This window comes from Rhinolophus sinicus, chromosome 12 (genome assembly GCF_057876585.1).
Source record: "Rhinolophus sinicus isolate RSI-liver-muscle chromosome 12, RSI-T2T, whole genome shotgun sequence".
NCBI lineage: Eukaryota > Metazoa > Chordata > Mammalia > Chiroptera > Rhinolophidae > Rhinolophus > Rhinolophus sinicus.
In genome coordinates this window covers 39,155,454-39,179,383 of record NC_142512.1, presented here as the reverse complement: position 1 = coordinate 39,179,383, position 23,930 = coordinate 39,155,454, and the positions used below count along the sequence as shown (strand labels likewise).

The window sequence follows — 23,930 nt, the reverse complement described above, 5'->3', positions numbered from 1 at the left end:
CCTTGAATAACCCAAACAACCCTGAAATAAGAGACAGGCTCTTTAAACTAACCTTTAATTTTAGGAGACTAGGTTTTTTAAAGAAAATGCAGATGAGGAGAAGCAAATCTGAGCTGAAGAAAAGACACCAATTCTACTTTCTATGCAATTATGGAAAAACTTTCATGACTACTCTTCTCACCTCGGTTTGTTTTGCTGGGATATACTCTCTGAAAGTGTTTATATTCTTCTGGAGCAGGAAAATCTTCTACTGGATGGAAAGAATACTTCGACTCAAAATCATCTACAAAAGGAACAGGATATTAATTCGCGCCCCCCTTCCTCACGCTCCCACCCCTCTGCACCACTTGAACTTCCCCTTCCTAGCCTCCGTGCACTCTGATGTACAGGAGGACCTGCCTTGCCCACTAAACCCCAGCTCCTGAGGACAGCAATAGCACCATTCTGTGAACCTCAGATGCACACAGGAGGTGCTCAAAGGCTACTTTACATGAAGGAATTAGTCTTTGAACTGGTTTTTCAAAAATCTTTCCATGAAAAATCAGGCATATAACAGGAAAGGAGCCCAGCTGCCTGCATGGGAGGAGAAAGAAATATAATTCTTTAACATAATCATCTTAGAGACTATCACCATGGGAAACCAACGGAACTGAATCCACAAATTGGTAGAAATTAACTTAAAATGGGAATATTTGTGGATTCTCTCACCAACTAGTAACAGATCTGACCAGATAATTCCCTTTTGGCCCAGGTTATCCTCACTTAGCTCTGGAACACAGTTGGGATAGCCATCTCGTGGCCCCCCACTCCCACTTTCCATGGCCCCGCTACAAGAAGGTTCAAATTTTTCACAGGTGTAGCTTGATCACGTTCACTTATCTTCAAAGCAAAAACCCTGGTCCACCTAATAGGAAGAGACTAGGGCAAGTCAGAGAAGAATCAACCATTAAAGAATTCAGGGGGTGGCCGGATGCCTCAGGTGGTTAGAGCGCGAGCTCTGAACAACAGGGCTGCGGGTTCAATTCCCACATGGACCAGTGACCTGCACCCTCCACAACTAGATTGAAGACAATGAGCTGCCACTGAGCTTCCGGAGGGACGGCTGATGGCTCCGTTGGTTAGAGTGCAAGCTCTCAACAAGGTTGCCGGTTCAATTCCCACATGGGATGGTGGGCTGTGCCCCTGCAACTAAAGATTGAACATGGCGACTGGGCTTGGAGCTGAGCTGCGCCCTCCACAACTAGACTGAAGGACAACGACTTGGAGCTGATGGGCCCTGGAGAAACACACTGTCCCCCAGTATTCCCCAATAAAATTTATTAAAAAGAAAAAAAGAATCCAGAGTGTTAGAGCTGAAAGGAATTGTACAGACCTTTCCAGGAGTCCTTAACAGAGGGTCTAATGATACCCTCTGGACAACCATTGCTTGGAACTCCATCCCCGACCTAATGAATTAGAATCTCTTAGGTGGGGCCTAAGATTCACTGATAACCTTGGAAAAGTTAATCTGACACACTCCTGATCTAGTCAACCTCCTCATTTCACAGACAAGGGAAGTGAGGTCAGGGAAATAAAGTGACTTCCTCAAAATAACACAGCTAGTTAGTGGCTTTGGATTACTAGACAAATGTTATATACATAGTGTAGTTAGTGTTTTGTTTGTTTTTTAACCAAACACACCTTTATTTTAGTCTTCAAAGAACAAACTCTTCTTTTTTCCAAGACAATCATGATTAACTTATAAAAATGGCATTTACAATGCCTCTTCAAAGTATTCCCCTTTAACGGGAAACTTAGCTTCCACAGTGTAGTGTTTTTAAAGGACTAGAATGGAGCTCTCCTTCCTAGGAAGAAACCGTGTTTCCCCGAAAATAAGACTGGGTCTTATATTACTTTTTGCTCCAAAAGACACATTAGGGTGTATTTTCAGGTGATGTCTTATTTTTTCATGTACAACAATCTACATTTATTCAAATACAGTCAGGTCATCTTCTTCTGGAACATCGTCACAACATACTAAATGCGTCTGTCTGGCTGACGATCTTAACTGGGACTTATTTTCGGGGCAGGTCTTATTTTCGAGGAAACACGGTACATAGAGTTCTTGTCTGAATGGTCCTGAAGAGGATAAAGTCTCTGACTTAATTAAAAGGTAACCACAAATAACGATCCTTGGGGAGCAAGAGAATGGCTTTAGAAGAAGCATGACACCTGTGGATTTCACTTCAATCTATCCCAAAGCAACCATGCCTCGAATTTGCATCAGGAAAGGGATGTCAATGGACAGGGCCTAGAAGTCTGAGGTAAAGTCGGGGAGAGGACCTGCTGTGAACAAAGGATGTCAAGTCCATTCCCACTCCTCAAGGGCCACGGAATTAGTAAGTCACCACAGGAACGAGGAAGCTGTGACAGCCAGCTACTCACCCAAGAAAGATCGGACAGTGGTAATCGAGTCCCTGTGGCCATTCCTCAGGGGCGGTGGAGGAGGAGGGGGTGGCCCGGCTGGCGTCCTTGAGGGCGGAGGTGGGGGCTTTCCTCGGCTCAGAGGTTCCGATCCATGTCGGTAGGGTGGGGGGGGAGGGGGAGCATCCCTGGCACCATTTCGGATCATGGGTGGTGGGGGCGGAGGAGCTGGAATTAAAATCCGAAGCAGTTAGGTTTGGATGCAGAGGCTCAGAGGCTGTGGGCACCGTGTTAAATACCATATTCACCCTCCTCTCATCCCTGTTTCTTTAACAGCATCGCCATTCTTCCAGATACCCAAGTTCAGACTACACGTATGACCCTTTTTCATTTCTCATGACACGTCAGGCAGGAACTCCACCTCTTCTTGATGATTTTTTTCCCTGCCTTCCCGTGTCTTCCTCCACAATTCTAATTCAGGGCTTTCTCATTTTTAGCCTGTTCTATTGCAAAAAGCTTCCCAAATGTTCGCCTTGCTTCTAATCCCTAACTCTGCCAATCCATTCTGCAGACCACCAACTGACTAAGATCTCCAAAATACTTGCTCAAACTTTTGCAAAGGCTTTGCATTTCCTACACCATAGTTTCGAATCCTTAGCTTCCACCCCGATTGGGTTTCCCAATTATCTTCCTTTCTTACCACGTCAGTCAGTCTGATCTCACCTTCTCCTCCTTCCTTTCTTGGTTCCTAGGCTGGGTTAGGTACCCCTCTTCTGCACCCCACCGTCCCCTCTGTGCCTCTCTACCACTCTGCTGTACTCTGATTATTCATTATATGGGCCTCTTCCCCAGTATACTGTGTATAAGTCAGAGCAGTGACCATTCATCTGAGTTCCCAAGCTCGGCCAAATGTACCGCACAGGACAGGTACTCAATCAGCCTTTGCTAAATAAACCAAATTACGTATGCTCCGCTCTTGTGACTCCTCCCACAATCTTCGGAAATGCCATCGCTCTTCCTCTACTACCAAATCTATCTATCCTTTAAGGTTTAATGCAGGTTCCATCTTCTCAAGGCTTTCCGGAAGCAATCCACTCTATTCTGCTCCCCTCCTTCTGGGCTCACTCAGAGCATTTATAGGCCACGTCACTTACTCTAGCACTTACTAGTACAGACTAAAGCGAGTGATTTTCAAGATACATACACATATAGTAAATTCATCTGTGGAAGTTACGTATCGCCACTGATATTCTCATTGCTCTAAGAAACTGGGAACACCTCTTTCAGAATTGCCTCGAAACCCCGTTTATCAGACAGATCCATAAATATTATTATATGATGGTCACATCTCATTTCTGAGGTCACACCAACAGTAACAAAAATATTCGTACCTATGTCTGACTCACTTTTTGGCCATTTTCAAAAATCAAATACATCCTTAAGGACAAAAATTTGCCACCAACTAGAAGGTAACATCAAGAGCATGTGTGAAGAAATGGCACCCCCACTGGAATACATTCTAATGTGTTTAAGTTAGTTACTTCTATGCTTTGCATTAACTCACAATAGCAGCTACAATTGTTTGGTATCCACTCTGTTCCAGGCACTGTCCTGGGTGCATTTTATTCAGTAAATCTTTAAAAATTCTTGCAGCCACCCCTGCGAAGTATGTGGTATTATCCCCTTTTCACAAATACGGAAGCTGGGACACAGGTTATTTGTCTAAGGTCACAGATCTAATAGACCCAGCACACGTTTGCTCTTTCTCTTACCCCTACACTGCTTTTCGTAACTCCTGCAAGTATTATGTATCTTATCTCCCCAACAAATTTATAACCCAGTGAGATGGAAGTGTGTCTTGGTACCTATGCCATGTCCAATAAATAGCTGCTATCTAAATAGTACATGGAGACTAATCAGCTTAACAGAAAACACTATTTTAGTAATATGAGCATATCTTATTGTCGCTCCAGAATTACTGTCAGAATCTCTGTACACTGACCGTAGTTAAGCATGAAACCGTAATGGGATGCTGCAGCAAGGGGTCCGGTACTGCAGGCCCAGTAAATGTTAGTTTTCACTTCCCATAAGGTACACTCAGAATGTCAACTCTCCCTCAGTCTTTTCAAGGTCTAAGTATGGACAGGGGCCATTAGAGGCAATACTTAAAGGGAAATCTCCTTAATATCGCCCAGCAGGTCTCTGAACCTTGCTTTCATTCCAACTCTGCCCAAACTGAAGCTCTTTCAGGTTATCCTCAAAATATTTCCCTAAAGCCCAGATTTCTCAGGGCCCCAAGAATCTGTATCGACTCCTAGGGCAGGGCCCGGGAAAGTAAGGTAGACAGGGTTAGCCAGACACTAGCTAGACACTGAGCAGATGGCAGTAAGGAGAGCCAGCCTGAACTGGCAAAACACAACAGGACCAAGAGCAACTCACTTGGCTTCTTCAACTCCCTCCCTCCCTCAGGGAGGGGCATCCCAACCGGGCCTGCCATCTCCAGCAAGTTTCAGGGCTCTGTCACAGCCAGTTTTAAGACTGTTCAAGTGACAGACCCAGAACCCAAGGACCCTAAGAAAGAAGCAATTTGTAATAGAAACCTTGGGGTGGGAGACTGCCTTTTGTAATCTAAGATAAACCCAGCTGTGACACACACAGCACAATGGAATCAATTTTTCAAAAAGAAAAAATATCCCTTAAAAATAGTGTTTTCCTCTGCAAAGGAAAAATTCAGGAAACAAACTCTATGGACCAATATTGTGAGATTTTTTTGGTTCCTGAGCACCCTGGGAAGGGAAAAGACCCCACACTGCTTCAAATGTAAACAATTCACATAGAAACAAAAGTATATTATCGCTAGTAACAATTGTCACCCCAATAAATTTAATAAAATTTAAAAAAAAGTACATTATCGCGTAATATTGTTAAATATAAGGTAATAATAGAGGTAAGTCCGTGAACTATCTCAAAGTCCTTTGCATAAAACTTCTAACATTCATCAGCATACTATCGTTTATAAAGCACTTTCATAAATAACTTTTATTTACAACGACCTTTGAAAATACTGTGAACACACCATTTAACAGATGAGGGAACAAACTCAGAGAATCAATAAATAAAAGCCAATACTCAAAAGATCTCTAAAATATCTCAATTTTTTTTTTCCAGTGTACCACTCTTAAGAACTTCCACTCTGGTTACTGACACGAGAAGCAGGGTTGGTGATGGCTAATAAAGAGAAGAAAATGGCTTATAACTTCATATTTTTCTAAAGAATCCACAAAGAAAGAACAGAGAAGTAGGACACAAGAAGTCTGCAGACATTTAAAACTACTCAGTTCAATACACAGAAATTGCATTTTTCTCCACTTCTGTTCCTGGGTGGGGTTAAGAAGATGTAGGCTCTGCTCAGATAAAGGGTCTTTAAAAAAAATTCCCAAGTTAAAAAAAAATTTTTTTAACCTAAACTTTGTAGAACCAAAGGCCACCTTAGGACGATATCCTTATGGCTAAAGGCAGGAAGATGCGAGGTAAGGAAAGGACTAGGTCACTGCACGACTGCCTTTGGGCTGCCAGCTCTCCTAGAGTACAAATCTCCATGTAATTAACAAGCAGCAGCACAGGTTAACGGGCTTTCAATACAAGTTTCTTGATGATATAACTTCTATACCTGCATGGACTGACGGTTCAAAATAAAAGCTCAAAAGCCATTTGAGGAGGATGTGGCTCCAAGTCCAATGATACAAGAGGATGTGGGAGCCCCAATTCCTGGGTCTCAAAACGCCCCGGAGAGCTGCTGTCATGGTCTCCCTCGCTCTCTACTTTCAGTTACGCTGTCTGTAAAAAGAGTACACTACCTCATCTACCTCTTCTAAGGTTCCTTAACCCCCTCCTTACACAACTTAGGAACACAGGCCATTGTTACAATCACACCCTTGACACACATCCTGAAATTAACTCCCTCGCCCCACTCTCCCTTACAGTCTCATGTGCCTAAGCACTGCTAACCCCGCTTAAATACAACTCTGCCCAGCTCAGTATCCGCAAATGCACCAAGCTGATTAACCTCACTCTAAATGGATCAGGCCCAGCCTAATCACGAGTGGGCCTTTCCTGTTCCTGGTTATCCTAAGCCCACTTCCCTACTCCATTCACTCCCCCACGCTCCCACAGGACCACTGCAAGCCCTTTTCTCTCTCTCCTCAAATCTCCCTCTCCTCCGCTCTCCTCACTCAGCAGATGTCCTTGCTTTCTATTTCGCCAAACCAGAAGCAAACGAAAAGAAACTGTCCACATGCTCCTACCACCACACTTGCTCCGATGCCTGTATGCTCTGCCTTCCCTCCTGTTACGATGGAAGAACTACCTGTGTTCTTATCTACCTATGGATCAGATTCCATTCCTTCTGGCCTCCTCAAGGACATTCCTCAGGCAGTTTCCTCCCTCTCTACTGGACAATTCCATCCGTATACAAACAGATGCTGAAATCTCTCCCACCTTCGGAAGAAAACAAATCTAACCCTCAATCCCACGTTCCATTTATCTGCACCCCCCACACGCATTTACAGAAAACTCCTTAAGGGATTTCTACATTATCTCCAATTCCTCCATTTGTGAACCCATCCCAATTAGACTTTCACCTCCACCGCGCCACTAAAACTACTCAAAAGGGTTCCATGTTGTTTGGCAGTCCCAAAAAATGACTCCCATGTTGCTGAAACCAATGTCATTCTCAGGCTTCAACTTAACTGACCCAGAGGTAGCACTGGACACGATCACTCGCTCAGTCTTGGAGTTTTCCCATCACTCTGTTTCCCTCCTTCCTTCCTCACTGGAGGCTCTTTCTCAGCTCCTTCTGCTTGACCTGACACCCTTCATCTCTCTGACCTCTAATGCAGGAGGGCCCCAGGCCTCAGACCTCTTCACTACAGTCCCTTCCTAGGTGATCTCACCCAGCACATGGTTTTCAGTATCGTTCAAATTTCTCTCTCTAGCCCAGACCTCTTCCATGAATTTCAGAATTTGAGAGCCAATCACCAACTCATTATTTACTCTTGAATATCTAACAAGCACCTCAAACTTGACTTGCCCAACACCAAATACCTATCTTCCTCCAAACCTGCCATGGTCCTACCCACCTGCCCGCTTTATTGAAATAGCCTCCTAAGTGGTCTCCTTTTGCCACCTTTGTCCTCCTGCAGTCTGTTTTCAACGTAAGAGCTGGGGATCTTTTTAAAAGGTAAATCAATGCTACTTCTCTGTTCCAACCCCTCCAGGGGCTCCCAACAAAGTAAAACGCAAAGTCTTTACAAAGTCCTACATACAATGTTCTCCCACGGAAATCTAGCTTTCTGACCTCCATGCTCTGCCACTTTTCCCCTCACTCACTCTAGTCCTGCCCCAATGGCCTCCTTGCTGCCCACCCCCCTATCTCAGGACCTTTGCATTTGCTGTTCTCCATGCCTGTTTAGCTTATTCCCTCACTTTCTTCAGATCTTTGCCAAATTGTCACTTTATCAGTAAGGCCTTCCCTGATCCCTGACCCCACCCCCATCCACACCCCTGTAATTGGAAATATCACCCCACCCCAGAATATCCTATCCCCCTTCTCCGCGTTGTATTTCTCTAAAGTATATACATACTATGTAGTTACATATTTTTTTTACTAATTTATTTGTTTGACTGTCAAGGAGAACAGGAATTTCTTCTATTTATTGCTGTTTCCCTAATAATAGAGTCCGACACATAAAAAGTAATTCAATAAACGTGTTGAAAGAGTAAGTGAATTCTTATTCTCTTCAATCACTGGAGAGCTTTGGGGAAGAGTGAAAAGATAAGCTCAACTCTCAGTATGACAGGAAAAAAAGGTGCTTCCAGGCACTTACCTGCTCCCCGACTGGGAGGGTCTCGAGCTGGGGGAGGTGGCCTATTACTTTGTAAAGAAGGGGAGGCTGAGGTGGGTGGGGGAGGTGCTAGGCCTCTGACAGGCCCTGGTGTCTTCCTATGCAAAGAATTGTGTCTCTGTGGCAGCTCGGGGGCTGACTCATTAGTGGGACTGGAAGGTCCATTGGGGACCCCTGGCGGCTGGCGGTAAGGCGGCGGCGGAGGAGCCAGGGACTGGCTACTTGGTCCCGTTCTGATAGTCCCAGGGGAAGGAGGTGGTTTCACGGGGGGTGGAGCAGGAGGGCCCTCTCGACCAGGATGAAGCCTCTGTCCAGGTGTGGGCGGCAAGGGTTTCTCTCTGTTGTAGGCCGGGACTTTGTTGCTGTGCGTAGGCAGAGGTGTAGGGGGTGCGTTGGCACGACGCCCCGGGGGTGGCGGCGGAGGGGCGGAGGAGCTGTGCTTCATGCCCGTACTGCTGGTGGCGTTAGGCCGAGAAAGGTCCGGTAATGACGGTCTCTGCATCCGGGGTAACTCTGGGAGGGACGCCCGGCTGCTGTCTGTATCATCTTGAGGGCGCCCGCTGGCTGCAGACACTGGAGGCCTTGGGGCAGCAGCTCGAGAACTGGGGACGTGTAAGGCTGGCTTACCAACTAGGTTCTCTACAAATATACCAGACAGCACTGGGTCAACAGAGCTCGAGATATACTGTCGGTCAGTATCTCTACTTCACCCAGCCTCATCAGTGCCACCTGCACAGCAGCAAGGAAAGCATTTGCACAGGACTCGGTTTGAATCCGGCTCAGGGCCCATTAACAAACACTACTGACATAAACGGAATACATTCTTATTTAATGCCTTTGCTTTATTCTACTCTGTAACTCCTCCCCTACTCCCACTCCTCCTTCTGCCTCTGCCACACTCCTCAATCCCCGATGGACCATGAGGGAGCAGTCAGAAACTAACATACTTGGGAAATAAACCTAAGAAAGCACTTATCACATACCTGAAACGTCCTTGGCTCCCACAGGTCGGAGCTTTGGCACTCCTCCTTGGAAGAGACCTCCCTTGGGCTGCAGGCCACCTGCTCCAGAGCCATAACCACCACTGCTTCCTTTGGGTTCTGAAAAGCATACCATCTATTAGGGCTTTCATTTCATATACTCCAAGCTGGTGATCAAGTCAATTCTGAGGAGAAACTCTTCGTCTACCTGGGCTCTAATTTGCAAACAAACCTATCTTGCTTTTGCCTTTCAAAAAAAAAAAAAAAAAGCTAGGACTCTCTGCTCCACAGCTTCATGTGACAATGAAACTCTTTGCAGTGATGAAAGAAAAACAAAAGGAACAAGGAGCCAATCTTCCCTTATTTAGGCCAGAGGGATAACCAGGATAAAGACATGTTCAACAGAGTTTTCTGGGCTCTCCTCTCGTAGTCCCAGATGGTAAGGGGGGTGGGGGAGCTAATGGCTCAGGGACCCAGGTGTGAGCAAACTCCCCAGAGGCCTTTCAGAATGGACCCTGTAGCAATTATAAAATCACAGTTGGCTTCAGCTGAGTGGTTTTTAGAACTGTGATCGTCTCCGCAGAGAACAGCTAAGGATGTGCCCTAACAGGCACTAGCGACACAAGAGATGGGAGTCTCAACCGGAGAATGCTCCCCAAAGGTCAAAAAGAAGTTCCTAAGGTATTCAAATGAACAGATAGGAAGAGAGCCAAAGAATATCCCAGGACAAAACTCTTCCACTAAGACCCAACAATAAAAATGACAAGACAACCAAGTCTCCAAATCAATCCTAGGATCCGGGTGGGTCACTGGAAAGGAAGCTCAGACTCACTCTCAATGATGGGAGCACTCCGATCATTAATGGCGGTCACCTTCTTCAGCTTGGTCCCTTTGCAGATGTCCTGTAAGAGGGCGCCGCGACCCCGCTGCTCATCTCGACTCAGCTTGGGCTGCTCTGTGTTTGCCTGGAGGAAGAGGGAAATGGAAGTTCACCGCCAAGAGTCCCGTTCATCACAAGTTCAGGATAAATGCCTTAAGCCAAACTAGATTCCAGGAGATGCCTGTCCAACGTAATCAGATATTTGTGCCCAACAGCAGTATCAATGCGCATCACCATTCTTCTTAGTCTTTTTTCTCCTGTTCTGTGAAGGGTACAGGTCTCCCTCCTACTCAGAAGCTTCTGCTAGAAGGCCTGCACTAATATTTACTGAGTACTTATGCACTAGGCTTCTGTGTTAGTTGCTTTATATGTATCAGCAACAGCAAGGCAAACATTTATTGGGCCCTTGTTATGCTCAGGCATTGTGCTAAGCATATTACTTTCATTATCTCATTTAAATCCTGAAACATTCCTACGACCAACTACAACAGATGCACACGGACAGTTAGATAAATGGAACAAAACAGAAAGTTCATAGGCAGACCCAGACCTATTTAAGAAATAATGAAAGTATATTTCATCAGAAAGAGTAGATTATTAAAGACAAGGTGTGAATCACTGGTAATTTGGGGGAAAACTATAAAGTTAAATACCTACCTCACAGCTTACTCTCGAACAAATTCTAGCTGAATTATAACATTTAAGTGTAAAAAAAACTCATAGATATACTATGTGAAAAAATAGCTAAGGGAAGGACTTTCTAAGCATGACAACTAAAATGCAGGAAAAGATGGACAGACTTGTTTATTACAAATTATTTACTTAGGAAAGTAAGTAAATAAACAGATGATATACCAGAAGGAAAAATCATCTGTAACAAATGTAACATATGCTAGACACAAAAGTAGTGTCCTAAATCTATAAAGCATTAAATATAAAGATGACTTAGAAATTAATAGGATAATAAGCAAAGGATATGAACAATACTGTGTAAAAGTAATCAAAGAGCCAGCAAATATGAAAACAAAATTCAACTACAATAAAAGAAATGCAGGGGAAAACAGTACTAGTATTTACCTATGAAACTGGTAAAGGTTAAAATTAGAACTAAAGAGACTGCTAGCTTCATGAAGGCAGGGACGACAATGAGCAGCGGTGTGCAGTGCCTGGCACGCTGCAGATGTTCAAAAAACGTGCAGAATAAATAACTGCCCTATGATGCTCAGAAGGCTTCAGGGAAACAGGTACTCTTTTGCACTACATGCAGTAAGGTAAATTGGTATGATCTTTCTAGAAAGTAATTTATGTAATTAAACACCTTTTAAAAGTCCAGCACAAGAATTCTACTCCTAGGAATTAACTTTCAGAAAATCACTGGAGACATGCAAAAAGATGTTGATAATATAGCAAACAACGGCTTATAATAGCATAACACTGAAAATAATCTAAAAGTTCAACCAAAAAGAACCATGATAACCATACAATGGGATGCCAGTTAAGATCTTAAAGATGTAGAAGTATCTCTGCAGCAGTAAATGCTTGCCACAATCAAGTAAAAAATATTATAAAACAATACACATGGCATGATTGCAGTTTTCTCTTTTATAGAATCGGAGTAACAGGAGAACTTATCTCACAGAGTAGTTTTGAGAATGAAATGATATTAATGACACTTTTCAAGAGCTTAGTACAGTGCCTTGTGTACAATAAAAGATCAATAAACAGTAGCTAGATTACATTTGAAAGAAAAAAGATGCACACATACAGAAATGTTCTGGAAGGATATATGCTGATACCAGCAAAAGTTAACTTCGGGTAATAATTATGTTTATCTGTATTTTCTAGTTTTCCTACAATCAATATATAAAACATACAAAATGTTAACAAAGGGTAGTTATAGATACTTTTTCACATTTTCTGTCATTGTTGGTATTCTCTAATTTTCCCCCACATTTTTAGTACACTAAAAAATTTTTTAATGATCTCACTAACCATTTAATGACAAGCCATTCACAATGTGTGAATGGGTAAGAAGAGCAGATGAGAAATCAATATATAAAGCACAATTTTTTTAAAAAAAGAGTATGTAGATAGAAATGAAGGGAGGGGCAGAATATATACAAAACCGTTACGAATGGTTGCATTATGGGTAATTGCTCCTTTTAGCTTATCCACAGTTCATCAATTTCTTGAACATACTCCTTTTGTAAAGAGAAAATTATTATTAAAATATGACTAAACACATCCAAAATTGAGCTTACACCCTTTCTCCACAAACAGCACCATCATTCTACGCTTGGGAATGCCTGGATGCATTTGGGTGCTATTTACAAGAGAACATTTTTCTGGTAAATAGCACCATCATCAATTGATTCGCCAAACTAGGGTCATCCAAACCTCCTTCCTCTTCCTCACTCCGCCATCTGTCATCAAAGATTTTACTTTCTAAGTGTCTCTTGTCTCCACTCTCCATCCTCACTGCTTTAGTCCAGACCCTCAATTTTCAATTGCAACAGGTTTCTGTCTCCAATCTCAACTCCCAACCCACTGTCCACACTGTTAAGTGGCCCTTCTAATACAAACCCAATCAGGTTACTCCGGCTCCTGAAAATACTTCAACACCTCCCCATCTTTACTGGGAGAAAAATCCAAACCTCAGCTCACATCTCCAGCTTCACCTCCCACCATGGACCCCCCCCTTTTCAAGCAATAATCTAAACCTCTGTGCTTTCTCACAAATCAGCATCCTTCCACAGTCTGCTTGTCTCCCTCCCTCTTCTCTTTCTGGCTAACCCCTACTCATCCTTTAAGACTCAGCTCAAGTATTACCTCCCCCAGAAGCCTCCTCTGACTGCCTCCTCTCCTTCCAACCACCAGGTAAGGTGCCCTTCTTTGTGGCCTCAAATGTTGACTTATCTGTCTTATCCATTATACTGGGAGCTCTTGAAAGGCAGAAATTGGGCTGGCCCGGTGGCTCAGGTGGTTGGAGCACTGTGCTCCTAAGGCCAAGGTCGCCGGTTCAATTCCCACATGGGCCAGTGAGCTGCGCCCTCTACAGCTAAGATTGTGAACAACAGCTCTCCCTGGAGCTGGGCTGCCGTGAGCAGCTGGAGGTTAGCATGGGCTATTGTGTGTGCTGCCCTGGGCTACCGTGTGCTACCATGAGCAGCTGAGTGGCCGGCAGCCAGCATGAATGGCCAGCAGCCATCCCAGCAGCCATCGTGAGTGGCCGGCAGCTGGCGAGAATGGCCAAGGCCGAGAATGGCCAAGGCCAAGAATGGCCAAGGCGACTGACTGCCTCAGCCGGGGGGAGTGCAAGGCTCATAATACCAGCATGGGCCAGGGAACTATGCCCTACACAACTAGACTGAGAAACAACGGCTTGAACTGGAGTGTGGGGGGGAGGCGGAAGAAGGTAAAAACAAGAAAGGCCGAAAGTGTCTCATTTCTGGGTGTGGCATTATGGGTGATTTTTATTTGCTTTTTGCTTATCCACATATTTCCCCTCTCTTTCAATTATATAAGTAAATTCTTGTTGTAAAAGAGTAAAACAATATGTAAGCGCAGAGTGAAATTATGGGGATTTTCTAAATTGTATGCCTAGCCAAGTCCCTGACACACAGTAAGCCCCCAACAAAAGGCTATTGAGTGAATGACAAAGACAGCATGATGCAGGGCAGTAATCCAAGAGGTTACAGAGATCCAAGAATATCCTTTGGGTCCTTGAATCCCACTATAACCAGAGCAGCTCTACTTTCATCTACTTCACTTACTGGGCTTCCAATAAAATTTCATCCAAAAAGGGGATTCATACATATCAAGTGAAATGTCTGAAAAGTAGATAAAAAAGAAAAGTTGGCAGACCTGATTTCTAGTGGTAGTTCAGAACCAAATTAGCTAGGCACGTCACTTTCCCTCTTTATAGCACAATTTCTCATCTGTTAAACACTGTGCGTGCACCTCTGGAATATTCATTCTCTGTAGTTTTTTCACTAAATTTACAAAAATGCGATAAAGCACCCAGGTTGCTTCTTTCTCAGGTGACACCAGATGTCACAATCCAGATATAGTTAAAGAGGCTGCTTCCTCGGTTAAGAAGCTACACTGCTTTTTAAAATTCCATTATCAAACCTTTAAGTCTTCTTACTAACACATTCCATAAACTTTCTTTCTTGATGAGGTGTTAAGACGTAACGGACTTGGTTTTAAAATGAACTGATTTGGAGAAGAGGAGGAGTTGAAATGGTAGCAAGAAACCACCATCAGAAACTGCCATCCTTTTTCTCAACGATGCCAGAGAAATGAAGCAGACCTTTAGAGAACAAATAGTTTTAGGGGGAAACGCCAGTTCCTACCTGTCCTAATCTCTATTTAAACTGAACCAGGACAAGAAAACAAGATAAGCCAGTATGGTCCTAAGAGGACTTCTCAGGAATCAGAAGTAGCTGATAAGGGCAGATGTTACCTGTTTCTTCTCCTTCTTCCTGCACCACGTCTTTGAGTACTCTCACTCTTATACCAGGAAGCCCTAAGTATCCATTAAGGTTTGAGATAGCGGGTGGAAGGATTACCTACCTGATTAAAAGTGGGAGGTGGAGGAGGACCAGGTGGGGGTGGAGGGGGAGGAGGAATTGGCATCCTTGCCCTGCTCGCAGCTGGCACTGCTCTCTCTCCGTTTTAATTTGCAGCTTTAGGTCACTCATATACCTGCAAATGAAACAGAAATTCATGAGAACAACTTTGCCATTAGAGACAGTAAGTACCAGGAGAACTAGGTCACTGGGCATGACATCAGAAAACCTAAGTAACTCATTTCCCAGTTCTACTGTGACATAGTCCAGGGCTTGGTAAACCTTTTCTGTAAAAGACCAGATAATAAATATTTCAGGCTTTGTAGGCCATATATAGTCTCTGTGGCATATTACTCTTTGTTTTATTTTGACATTTTAAAAAAATGAATAAACTATTTTTTTAGAGTAGTTTTAGGTTCAGAGCAAAATCGAGCTGAAAGTACAGACCGTACTCACATAACCCTGTTCCCCACACACATACACAGCCTCCCCCACTATAGCCTGGATTTTTTCCAAGCAAACCTCCATTGACACCACATTATCACCCAAAGTCCATAGTTTACATTAGGGTCACTCTTGGTGCTGTCCATGCTGTGAGTTTGGACAAATGTATAATGACAACTACCCACCATTGTAGTATCGCACAGAATAGTTTCACTGCCCTAAAAATAATCTGTGCTCTGACTCTTCATCCCTCCGTCCTCCCCAACTCCTGGCAATCACTGATCTTTTACTGACTCCATAGATTTGCCTTTCCCAGAATGTCCTAGAATTGGAATGTTATATGGTTGGAATGATATAATATGTAGCCTTGTCAGATTGGCCTCCTTCACTTAGTAATATGCACTTAAGTTTCCTCTACGTACTTTCATGGCCTGATAACTGATTCGTTTTTAACGTTGAATAATATTCCACTATCTGGATGTACCATTGTTTATCCATTCACCTGCTGAGGGATATCCTGCTGCTTCCAATCTTAGCAATTATGAATAAAGCTGCTATAAATATCCATGTACAGGTTTTTGTTTGGACACAAGTTTTCAGCTTATCTGAGTAAATACGAAGGAGCATTACTGCTGGATCATATGGTAAGAGTATGTTTTGTAAGAAACTGCCAAACTGTCTTCCAAAGTGGCTATACCATATTGTACCTACCAGCAATGAATGAGAGTTCGTTCTATTCCACATCCTCGTTAGCATTTGGTGTTGTCAGTGTTTTAGATTTGGGCCATTCTAATAGGTGTGTAGTGGTATCTCATTGTTTTAATTTGCAATTCCCTAATGACATATGAAGTTGGACATCGTTTCATATGTTTACTTGCTGTCTCTATATCTTCTCTGGTGAGGTGTCTGTTCAGGTCTTTTGCCCAGTTTTTAATCAGGTTTGTCTGTGTTCTTATTGTTGAGTTTTAAGAGTTCTTTGTTTATTTTGGATAATAGTCCTTCATCAAATGTGTCTTTTGCAAATATTTTCTCTCAGTCTGTCGCCTGTCTTCTCATTCTCTTGATTGTTACATTTTAAAGATGCAAAAATCATTCTTAGTTCATGGGCCATACAAAAACAGACAGTGGATCACGTCTGACTCACGGGTCATAGATTACTGGCCCCTAGTATAGTCACACCCCTGGAATCTGATCGGAGCATAAATACCATGAGAGAATTCAGCTACTTATCAGGTCACAAAAAAACTATCCAGCTATCCCTCCATTACACTGTGTAAGTGATACTCATTTTACAAATGAGACTAAAGTCAGGGAACTGTCTTACCATCAGACATTAAAGTAGGGGGCAAAGATAAAACCGAAACTCAAGAACACTAACCACCCCCAAAAAGCTGTCCCAAGGAAATTCTACTTCTTGATCCCAATATATTAAAGCCAAAATAACATGACCACTGTGAGTACAACTTGCAGATGACAAGAAAGGTTCAATAAAGGGTAATCAACTTCATCCATTAATCCATGGAAGAAATGCTTCCAAGCAAGGTGATTAATGAGATCAGGTCACAGGAAAATTCACATGTAGCCCCTAACACAGACGGGTGACCATGTCTACCTCCTAGCATAGAGAGTTAACCATGTGTACCAAGCCAAGTCTAAAAGATCCAACCAGCACGGCCATCCACTGGGGAGATTTGGTTCTGAACTCTACAGGGGTGATCAAAATCTCTCAATGCCTTGGGAATGATGAAAGGAAAAGGCAAATATTCCAAAGGTTCTGTAAAACCCAGAACCTCTGTCGTTGGGCAGAATTTGATCAGAAACATGACTGTGAAGGTCCTCCAAACCCCAGCTCCTTCCAGTGTAATGCCAGCATAGGCTGGCTGGCCAACAGGGCTTTTTGCTCCAACCACAGACAAAGAACTGGGCAGTACTTTGGCTAGGTGGTTCCCATGGAGAATGGAATCTGAACTCACTTCAAGAAACAAGCAACTGACGCCCCTCCAAGGGAAATACCTTCTCAGTTCTGTTTCAAAGCTAAGTCTAGTCTTTCTTTGCCAGGGATCTAACACACTAGACTTTTAAAACTGATCAGAATAGTAAATCCTCATAAGCAGAGAATATCTATCACTGGAGTGGGGGACACACAAATTTAAAATAAAAGAAACACAGAGAAGAAAAAAAAATGTTCTTCTATTTTAAAAATAATTGTCTATTTGGAAACAAACATTTTCAACTAATTCCAGTCACCTGAGCTCCTGCCTTTTCTGAGTTGCCAGTTCTGCCTACATTTGCCACTGCCACAGCTGAAACAGTCTTCTAGAATAATCTGGAAAAGAGATTCAGACAAGTCCCTAATTCTTCCCGTATCCACAGGTGATCCAACCTACATGCTACAAAGTTAAGAAATGACCTAAAGGAACAACCGTATGCAGTGAGCACCACTTATTAATAAGCAAAGCAGTGATCTCTAGCAAGGCAAATCTTTTTCTAAAGTCACTCACTGCAAAAGACCACTAATACATTACACAGTTAAAAATGCCTTCTTCAAGTAGGTGCAATTCAAACTCCAATTTCAAAATAGATTAAAAAACAAAAACCGCCTTCACAAGTGAGTGACTGTAGTGTTGGCTATCCGCAGTAGCTCTCAGGCTTGCTGCTGCCTCCACAGGCTGTACGCATGCACGCCACACTCCCAGCAGTGACGTTTAGTATGCAATGCTATACTACAGTAGGGTATTACGGCTTCCACTTTACAGGTGAGGACACTAAAGCTCCAGGAATGGGAGTGCACACATGCGCACTAGAGAGAAAGACTAACCTGACCTACGGGTGACCACCCAAGATAAATCAGGAGTAAACTGTGGAGTTAGGATCTGAACTCATGTTCTGAGCCCATTTTATTTCACTAATTACTGGGAAAAAATCTCCACTGGAAATTGGTTGGACTTAGCAATTTTCTGGTATTGCTTCCAAATGAAAATTTAACCCACTCCAAGTTTCTCCTCTAGTGATAAAATACAAACAGCTCTGTATGTTTTCCAAGAGCAGCCCAATTTATGCAAAATTAAATCAATACAACTTTCCTTTCCCTGAAAATCCCCAAAGAAGTTTTATTCAAACAAATTTAGGATTGACACTTACGATCAGTAATCCAATGAAGAGGGCATGCTTTGAGAAGTGCTTTTAGTTAAAAACAAATGAACCAATGCCACATGGGTACTAGATTTATCGACGTGATCACTTTGTAAGGTATATAAACGTCTAATCAGCATGCTGTACACCTGAAACTAATATAATATTGCATGTCAACTATAATTGCAAAATAAAAAACAAATTTTTTTCAAAAAATAAACCAAAAACAGTTCATAAAGTTTTATGACAGAAAGATAAATTTTAGTGACCAATTATTTTTAGTAAAAGGACAAATTCAGATCTTCTGGAGCACTGTCTATTGCAATTTTAAGACTCTAACATTCCTGAGGTTAAACCTGAGATTAAACACAAAAAGAAAAAAGAGGGTTCTCGACAGAATTTTAAGTCTTTCCTTTCTGATCTATTAAATTAGAACAAGCCTCACTATCTGTGCTCTTCAGAGTCCCTGGTTTTCAGAAATATTTTGAGATTGCCTCTAGTTCAGCAACATAGCAATTCTCATCCCCTTCTTAAACTCGTCCATCATAAAAACCACGATATAATAAGCTTTTCACATCCTCAGGAGTCAGTTTCTTTTAAATAAAGATCAGAGAGCATTATTTCAAATCTTCCTGATGTCATATTTATTCAGATGTCTTCATAAAATCAAGCAATGAACTTTTAAAAAGTGCTTTCTTCTATTCCTCAAAAGACCAAATCTATTTTCCTATTCAACTTCCTAATATTTCACCCAAATATTCCTACATTTTAAGAGCAGGAGACTTCCTGAGTACAAAGACACTGACTATTGCCTTTTGCATTTGAGAAATAAAGAATCCAATTTCGTTGTTTTTTTCATATGTTTAAAATCATCTAAGAGGTATCCTAGTTACAACAATCTGAGGCCTTTATTCAAACGGCATTCTGCTGTTATAAAACTCAGGTTTCAATTGCGAGTTATTTTAAAAAGGAAAAAAAAATCTAAAATCTTAATGCCATCTACTTTCATTCTTAGAGACCTCAGGTAACAGTACTTTCCTTTAATCTTGGCTTTGATTACAGCGTAAATTACAGTTTTTGTATCGGAGAACCCAACAAAATCCCACAGGGAGAAATACCGACCTTAAAAAGTAGGCTGCCTCCCCTCAGCAAAGCCTCAAGGGCCTTGGTTCCACCTTACAAGAACCAGTCATGAGTAGGAATTTGGGTTGTCAACAAGAAAATTATCTCTCCTTTCTTACACACATGTTCAATTCTTTAATATGCTATTAAAACTCTTTCCAATACAAAGGAACAGAGATAGGTAAGAGACATTTCAAGATCCTCTCTGGATAAACAGCTATGCCTAGAACTCTGTCTCCAGATAATCTTGAAAAGACAGTTGTGTCTTCAAGAGAAGATTCCAGGCATTCCCTCCAATAGAATTCTTCTGATTCCATAGTTCAAATCAAAATAAATCTTTCTAACAGTATCAGAGATGGAACATAATAATTGTTTGGCAGAAAATCAGTTGCTCTAGGACAAAGAAATTCACATAATAAAGAAGGGGGTTTTTGTTTGGTGTATTTTAATCCCAGCCAGAAGGAACTACAGCTTTGCTTAATGTGGCTTCAAGAACCCAGGTAGGTGGAGTGGCAAGACTTTCTAAGCATGGACATTAAAACCCCACTGATAAGTCAGCTGTTCACAACCATTCAATAAGACAACCAACCACAGAAAACAGTCATATCAAACGAGTTCAAAATGAGCAAGTCCACATTGTACATTTCTCAACCAGGTTTTAGACAAACAGATTTAATAGCAGGAAACTAAGGGTAACTGCGACAAATGAAAAAAAGTAAAAAGTGAATGGGTAGGTTTATGTTAAAACTGGATTCCAAATTCAACATCAAGTTCACCTCATTCTGATGAGCACTTAACTACTGATTCAAACCACCCTGTGGTGTCCCAGTGACACCAGTATAGACATTGCCCTGAACTAAGAATCCAACTTTAGAGGAAGATTCCATGTATCTATGTCCGTTTTACCCAATGAGCGCGGAAGCACAGACAGCACCGTGTCTTTCTATCGTTCTCTCCTGTTATTTCACAGCATACGGTAGGTGCTCCATAGTCACTTGTTAACTGAACAAAAGTAAAGAGTAACACTGTCTGAAAGAGTAAGCAAGTCTCAATGAAGGAAAAAAGCAGCAAAGGATGAATCAATGTGCCAGAAACAGAAAAGGAAGAAGGATGGTTATTTATCTATGAAAAGAGTAAAGGAAGAAACATGAGGCTATGCACATAGTGCAGTTTCAAAATTTTTAATTTGCTGAATTCATTCATTCATGAATTCACTTATCCAATAAATATTTACTGAGCACCCACCACTTAATCCATTCAATAAATATATATTAAACTACCTAATAGATGCCAAAGTATTATTCTGTAACAATGGTTCTCAGCAGGGGTGATTTTTTTCCCCTGGAGACATTTGGCAATGTCTACAGACTTTTTGACTATCACAAGTGGGGGACCGTTACTAGCACCTGGTGGACAAAAACAGGGACGCTGCTCAACATTCTATCACGCATAGGGCAGCCCCACCCACAACAAAGAATTATCCATTCTAAAATATCAATAATGCTAAGGTTGATAAACCCTGTTCTAGAAGGTGAACAAGACAAGTTTCTACACTCTTGGGGCTTACATTCTAGTGGAAGAGATAAACAAGGAAAACAAATATAATCTCAGTATCTCAGTTATTGATAAAAGAAATAAAAAAAAAACAGAGAATCATAAAGGGAGCGCACAGGAGTAGGGTGGAGTGCTGTTTCAGACAGGCTTGCAGGGAGAGGCTGCTGCCCAGGCTGGCTCTCCCTGAGCAGAGCAAGCCCTATGACCATCTGAGGGAAGAATAGCATTCCAAAAAGAATTAACAAATAGTGTGTAACCCGCCACACACAAACTGATGGGACTGAGCTTGATGTGTCAGAGAACTAGTAAGAAGGCCAGGGGAGCTAGAATACAGTGAGGAGAATGGTAGGAGATGAAATCTGAGGCCTTATAGGCCATACTCCAAATCCAACAGTAGCATCCTTCTCTGTCTCATATGCCTACAATACTAAAGTCTAAATGAACCAACAGTTTCACACCTGAAGGAAACCACAAATTCAATCAGTCATCTCATTAATCCCAGACTGCACTTGATCTCTTGGCTGAAGCACAGCTGGGGACCTATGTGCTAGCTGGAAGCCTTCCAGGATTAAGTCACCTGATGACAATCTGCCTGCCGGGCCACCTGCCCTTTAACTTCGCTCCTGAAAAGCAGTACCGTATGGGGAGGCAGGAGCTCATTACCACAGCAGCATAATGGCATCCAGTTCCTAAACCACAGAACCCCAAACAGGAGAAGAGCCAGGAGCTACAGCAGACTGTTCATGTGCCACCCCACGAGACTAATGAACAGCAGGAGCCAAACAGGTTCCAATCACTACATGGGAACTAGTGTGAACACAGAATCATGAACATGTCTCCATGTGTTCAATATAGTAGAGGGTCTCAACTAAAGCATTTCTGGTTTAAAATACAAGGAAACAGACTAGAATAAGTTTCATGTTTTACATAGTTTACCACCCTCCCCATCCCCAAAGGCTTTAATTTCTATAATTTGAAAATAACCCACAGCCCTCTTATCTCAATGGAGAAGGTGCTACCTCCCCCTTGAAATTCAACTCAGACAAACCTCTGGTGAAACACATATCTATCAGGTGTAGAGATGGATTTAATTAAAATTCCAAGGTTATTCCATGAAGGAAAAAAATCAGTTTTCCAACTGCAAGCATTTTCCATCACGGAAAAGTCAACTATAAAACAAATCTGAATGATGTAACAAGTAAAAAAAAAAAAAAAAAAATCACATACCCACCATGAATATTTATACTGAAAATCCTAGGACTTCTACAACTAAACCTGGATGTTTTACTCTTTAGATCAATGATTGTCCCTGTTACAAGCAGCACACAACCCCCCCTAATATGACTCTTTCCTCTTGTCCTAGATTATTTTTTAAAAGCCCTAAAAACATAAACTCAGGTGTCTACTTACTCATGTACTACTTGATGTGGCGGTAAATATTAGGTACCACACATTATTCCCAGATACAAGGCAGCCCAGGAGCCAAATCCACTCATCTAAAACAATGACAAATCAATAAGAATTCTCCTCTTGTGTTCAATTAAATAACCACAGCTGCAAAGAATGGTTTCATAAAAAGATAACTAATGCCAAGAGCAACTTAAATTAAATGTCTGAAAATCATCCAAAACAGACAACAGGGAATGACCTCACCAAACCTCCCCAGCCCCCACCACACCCCAAAGCAAAAAGGAAATGCTGTGGTCCTGTAAGCACTGAAGTATTGGGAAGGTGAGGGAATGTGTACAAAAAAGAGTCAACCGCGATAAATCAGTAGTAGTTCAAAGCAGTGCTTTAACACATAGCCAGTGGTCAACAATCAACAAGACAACAGGGGTTGAGATGTAGCACTGTGTTTGTGACTTCATTCCCCAAATCTGTCACTGGAACTTGTAAAAAAGGTATTCGAGCTGATTCTATAGAGCTGCTCTTAGAATATGAATCAGCGCTACTTCAGAGCCCACACATCGTGCTCCGCCTGTGTGTTAGCTGGTAAGAGCCGCCAAGACTTCCAAGAACCGAGAACTAGGGTACTACACTTGCTAGCTCCTACAACATCCTAAGACAGGTATTAGTTGGCTCCTGATGGCCAAGCACGTCACAGCAACCTTGGGGCAAACGCAAACATCTCATTCCTGAGGCCTTACAGAAAGCCAAAGCTTTTCTTCCTTCGTAGGCCTTACAGAAAGCCAAAGCTTTTCTTCCTTCGTAGGCCTAGGGATCTGTAACACAAAAAGGAGAAGAGACTATGCCCTTTCAACTGTCGAGTAAAAAACAAACATCAAATCACAGTGCTTTAACATCGCCTAAAACAACGCTGCATATATCCAAGGTAGATCGTTAGTACATCTTTTTTCAAAGCCTGAGTCAATTTCCCATTTTACCAAAAAAACAAAATTTAACAGATTCTTGGATTTGGACAGTAAAATGATGCAGAAAGTAGCTCCATGTTCATAACTAATATTTCCTCCCCACCCACACAACCCAGGAACCAGTGGGTTTAGAAATGTTGGCTAAAAAAACGGAGTCACACAAGGCCAAAGTTATTACGATCAGCCAGCATTTAACTAGAGAAGACAGGAATTAATCAGATGAAGGGCACATTCTAATTTAGAAATCCAGACCAAAGCCAGACAGACTAAAACACAGTCTGAATACAAAAAGCAAAATTAGGGGAAGCCTAAGGAGTTCGCCTTGGAGAGGCTTGAGACAGCAATAAGTAGAAGACCCTTCTGAAACAGAGTTTCCAAACTTGCCTGAAGACACATCCTAGGGCATTTGTTAAAAAACAAACAAACAAACAAACAAACACAAAAAGATTCCCGGGCCCTAACCCAGACCTTCTAAAATCATAAATTTTCCAGGAGAGAGAGATCTGGGGATCTGTACACTCAACAATTCCTGGTGTTAGGGAAGTTCTGGAAGACACTAAAAGAGTATT

The 23,930-nt window shown here is 42.2% G+C and overlaps 1 protein-coding gene across 6 annotated transcripts in view; it reads right to left on the bottom strand.

Annotated features, from left to right (window-relative positions):
* WIPF2 (WAS/WASL interacting protein family member 2) overlaps window positions 1-23,930 on the bottom strand; it is a 38,935-nt gene that overhangs the window by 4,918 nt on the left and 10,087 nt on the right. For all 6 annotated transcript variants that reach the window (XM_019747704.3, XM_074320670.2, XM_019747702.3 and 3 more), the window contains 6 exons: window positions 14,742-14,873; window positions 10,119-10,251; window positions 9,290-9,406; window positions 8,289-8,945; window positions 2,425-2,631; window positions 182-283 (listed from right to left, as the gene is read on the bottom strand). In XM_019747704.3, the coding sequence (XP_019603263.2) occupies window positions 182-283; window positions 2,425-2,631; window positions 8,289-8,945; window positions 9,290-9,406; window positions 10,119-10,251; window positions 14,742-14,804 (1,279 nt within the window). In that variant the 5' untranslated portion in view covers window positions 14,805-14,873. The remainder of the gene's footprint in view (window positions 1-181; window positions 284-2,424; window positions 2,632-8,288; window positions 8,946-9,289; window positions 9,407-10,118; window positions 10,252-14,741; window positions 14,874-23,930) is intronic.